This window comes from Lolium perenne, chromosome 4, assembly GCF_019359855.2.
Source record: "Lolium perenne isolate Kyuss_39 chromosome 4, Kyuss_2.0, whole genome shotgun sequence".
NCBI classification, from domain to species: Eukaryota; Viridiplantae; Streptophyta; class Magnoliopsida; order Poales; family Poaceae; genus Lolium; species Lolium perenne.
Window position 1 is genome coordinate 145198750 of NC_067247.2, and position 4431 is coordinate 145203180.

The 4431-nt window shown below is 45.6% G+C and overlaps 1 protein-coding gene across 2 annotated transcripts; it reads left to right on the forward strand.

The window, feature by feature from the left end:
- The first annotated feature begins 436 nt into the window (after positions 1 to 436).
- On the forward strand, positions 437 to 3254 carry LOC127347278 (F-box/FBD/LRR-repeat protein At5g22660). 2 transcript variants are annotated; one of them, XM_071819675.1, is made up of 5 exons: positions 437 to 560; positions 629 to 1562; positions 1677 to 1832; positions 1927 to 2102; positions 2796 to 3254. In XM_071819675.1, coding segments are annotated over exons 1-5 (1302 nt in total). In that variant the 5' UTR covers positions 437 to 525; the 3' UTR covers positions 2797 to 3254. The 2 variants fall into 2 exon arrangements, with proteins under 2 accessions (XP_071675776.1, XP_051229445.2); XM_051373485.2 differs by lacking the exon at positions 2796 to 3254 and having other exon boundaries at positions 1927 to 2204.
- The last annotated feature ends 1177 nt before the right edge of the window (positions 3255 to 4431 follow it).

A 4431-nucleotide genomic window follows, 5' to 3' on the forward strand; every position in this document is an offset into this window, starting at 1 on the left:
ATTTACCTTTGTTCTATTTGATTCGAACAATTATTGTTGTATGGTCCAACATTGTTGTAACAATTTGAATGATTATTGTTTTATGTGCTCAAATGTACTATTTGGTGTTGTAATAATAACTAGAATGATTATTGTTTTATGTAAAATGTGATGATATTTGTGATATGTGAAATGATGATATGTGATGAAAACTGTGATATGGCATATGACAGTTTTAGAGGTTGGGGTTGAGCCAAAGACTAGAACCCTCAAACTGCATTCTTTAGGGGTTTAGGGGTTCTACTCTTTACCCCTGTTTTTCAACCTGTAAAAGTGCACAAAAATGGCTATTTCCAACCTGTAAAACTGCTATAGAGGTTTGAGGGTTTAGGGGCTCTACTAGACATGCTCTTATAATTCTGAATCTTATGGTCCCACTATCCGGTGCCACCAAAACCCAAAGAAGGCAAGGATTCAGAGGTGCACGGTGACGAGCAGAGGTAGTCGTCTTCGTCATTAGATCTTGTTGCGGCCGGCGTACATAGAATGGTAGAAGCTGCGCAGAGGGGAGCCATGTTAAAGTGAGAAGGTTTCCTTTTTCTTCCCGCTCCATTCCCCTTGTCTATATCAACTTATTATCGGTCTGCAGCTCCGGCGCCCCTCACCTGTCCGACGGAATGTCTCACCGGGGCAAGACCGCGAAAGTGTCGCCGCCGAGCAGGGTAGACCACCTCAGCGCACTACCGGATTCCGTACTGCAGTACGTGCTTGGTTTTCTTGAGGCGCGGGAGGCGGTGCGGACGTGCGTGCTCGCCCGGCGCTGGCGTCACCTCTGGAGGTTAATCCCTCGCCTGAGCGTCACGGACGCCGACGCGTTTCGGAGTGTCGAGAAGCTCAATGAGTTCGTGAACCGGCTGCTTCTGCCCCGCGACCAGAGCTCTGTTCTCGACGAGTGCGAGTTCGATCTGCGTGGGTTCTTGCGACTGGATGATGCAAGTGTCGACCTCTGGATCCGGCACGTTTTGATGTGCCATACCCAGGTGCTGCAAGTCCATTTCCATGCTAATCTACAAACTACTCAGGACCAGCCGCTCGTCACACTGGCCAACCAACCGCTCCTATCTCAGCATCTGTGGCGATTAGAGCTCAGCGGTATCTCCTTGGAAAATAGCTTCCTTGATTTTTCGAGCTGCTTGGTGTTGAAACATCTAAAGATCACCAATTGTGTCGTTGATACTGACAAGATCTTGTCCCGGTCCTTGAAACATCTTAGCATCATGGGCTGTGAGCTTTGCTGGCAATTACACCCAACTCTTATATCTGCTCCAAGTCTTATTTCACTGCAACTAGCTGATTATGTTGGTGTGACTCCAATCCTCGGAAGCATGCCATTACTAGAAACTGCATCTGTCAGTCTTGGCCACCAGAATGAGGAATATTGTGATTTCTGTGATAATGGTGGCTCTGAAGACTGTGACTGTGGCATGGTGTATTTGGAGGATGATTGTGCACCTGACGTCTCTGTGCATCTTTTGGGTCTGTCCACTGCTACGTGTTTGGAATTGATAGCTTCCTCTAAAATGGTATGCTTCAAGTTCACTTGATCTTGCATGCTCAAGTTTTATATCCACCACATTACCGTTTCATCTTGCACGAAAATTAAATCTTAAACTGCTCTTACTTTGCACTTTCCACAGGTTACATTCAAAAGGGATCTTCGCTACTGCCTTGAATTTAGTAAGCTAAAATCTTTGTTACTCAGTGACTGGTGTTTGGTAGCTGATTTCCAAACACTATTGTGCTTTCTCCATTACACACCGGCTCTAGAGAAACTCATTCTTCAACTTTGCCAGGTATATATATCTTCTAGTAAGTAATTGTGATGTGTATTGCATTTATAGAACTATGTTGCATGATTGATCTTTTAAAGTATTTTATTTGCTACAGAAACCCAAATCTGAAGAATTGGATGGCAGTGGTTTAATGGAGGAATCACTTACACTGAAGAAGCTTAAGATAGTCGAAATTAAATGTCAAATGATTGATGAACGTGTCCATAATATTTTCAGGATCTTGAGCGACAGCAGCATATCTCTGGAGAAAATTAATGTCCAAAAGCTTTAGTAAGTATGGTGTTACTGTAAATAACTTCACACTCTTCACACTGCTAGTTATACAAAAGCAAGCAATGAAAACCTGCCATAAGTCATAACAACTTGACAAGTATTAGCTAGAAATGTCCAGGTTCGTTCCAAGGTAGAACCCCAACACTTGATAGACTTATTTGGCTGTTGGAATGGTTTTTATGCAACACAGATAGATTGGCAAAACAATTTACAGTTACTTGATTTCAGTTATGGTGTGGATTTCTTTCCTTGTGGGATGCAACCCACACAATTTGAAGATGTTCCATCCTATTTATTGCTGTGTTCAATTCCTAGCATTACTTAGTACCTATTGACAATAGCTACACTGCTAGTACGGCATATTGAGTTGTGCACAACATACTAGAGGATCTCTAGAAGCTCCCTATCTGCAATAGAAGAAATATAAAAACCTCAGCATTAGAGGAAGAAATGCTTTACTAGGGACTATTTATTTCCATAACTAAAGACGAGTTTAATAGATGTCCAATCCCGCAATACAAGATCAAGTTACATGTTTGTTGGTCCGGCTGCCATACCATTTCATTTGACTTAACAAGCTACACTCGTTTATCCTTTTGCATACCAGCTGAACGAAATTTTATATTTTTTTACTATGATATCTCTTCTGAAGACTGAGCTTACAGCATAATACTTGTAATGTTTGGGCAGGTTTCAGTTTCGAGGGATGTGGTAACAAGAACGGTGACTGCTGATGGGACTAACTGCTTGATCACCCAGTAATCTTTCACTTAGGCTTAAGTCTGTAGGCATGCTCACCCAGAAATTAGTGCATGTTTTCATGGGAGCCCCTAAGGCTGCGTTTGACTCTTAGTTCATGTGCAGTTTGCTGGAGGACTTCTGTTATGTCAGTGATAACCTTGCTAGTGCATGTTTTCTTGGGCGCATTGTGGTGGATTATCATAATACTTGCCATGCCGGATTTTAACTATTTTAGTGTTGCTTGACTTGGTTCTGTCTAGTTTTGTGGCAACACAGTTCACCAGTCTCGAACTGAGCAGAGTAAGACACTCCGTTCTCCTTCAACGATTGAGGGAATATAGGACTCATTTTTTGATAGAAAGATGAACGTTCTTGTAAGGAACAAAATTTGAATTGTTGGCTAATTGTAGCGTGTATGTCTCTCTGTTTAAACTAGTGTTAAATACACGCCTTGGTGCACGCCCTAGTTTTGTGTATCTGTTACGGAATCTATCTACAGTTGGTAGCATTACTGTTCACCACCAACTGTACAACCGGGATCAAACCGTTGCTCCTCCCTCTGCCCCCTAACCCTAGCCCCCAACAACCTCCTCCTCCCGCCGGGCAAAGCCCCGGTGGCATGGCGGTGGCGGGGGATCCTCTCCTACTGCGCCGGGTAGCGGCTCGACTTGGTTTCGTTTAGGTTTTTGGGGGACATCGTCGAGATGGTGGAGGCGGCGTCGCGTCGGAATAAGAGGGCTGGAGCTCGATCCCCATCTCGGCAAGGCCACTTGTGGCGGCGTCGGCGAGCTGCTGGCCAGGTTTTCTCTTAGATCTGTGGATCTGGGGAGGGTGGTCTCCCCGGGTGCGGTCGATCTTCGACCCCGCCGTGGGGTTTGTGGAGTCTATTCTGGAGTCGAAGGAGTGCTGATGATGTTGTCTTCCCCTCGGTCGGCCATGGTGGCGAGGGAGAGGAAGGGGATGGCACCACCGTCCTCCTTTTTAGGGTCGTGTGTGCTCTTATGGTGGTATGCGGCTGCAGCGTCTTGCAGCTTCCTCCGGTCGGCCTTGGTGGCGAGGAGAGGAGGCGGCTTGATGCGTCGACGCCTTAACCTGCCAGATGGTGGAGTGTTCTGCTGGTGGCTTGGGTCTACTGCTTGGGGATCTTCGTCTGGAGGTACCGCTGGCTCTTCCCCATCTTCTGCCTGCCCGATGGTCTGGAAAAGATTATTAGCTCTCACCCTCCGGAGTGGGCACTCCTTCGGTTCAAAGCCCAGTGTGGCAACGGTGGCGGCGGTGATACGATGGTGTTGGAAGATGCGCCGCCTCTGGATCCGGTACCTGTACTTGTTTGGTGACGACGAAGACGATAGGTTTGATTGGGACCTGGAAGTATGGTGTGAGGCCATTCTTGTAAAAGACTGAGGTCATTCTTGTAAAAGACTGGAATCATATTGTATTTTCCTTTATTTTTAAAATCGTTTGTAATCGGTTTCCACAATAAATTGCAATTCCATCAGTTGTTATCTAAAAAAGAAAAAGAAAAACTTACAACCGGAAACGACGTTAACTTTCGCCCACGACCACCGGGGCTTCACTCCCGATG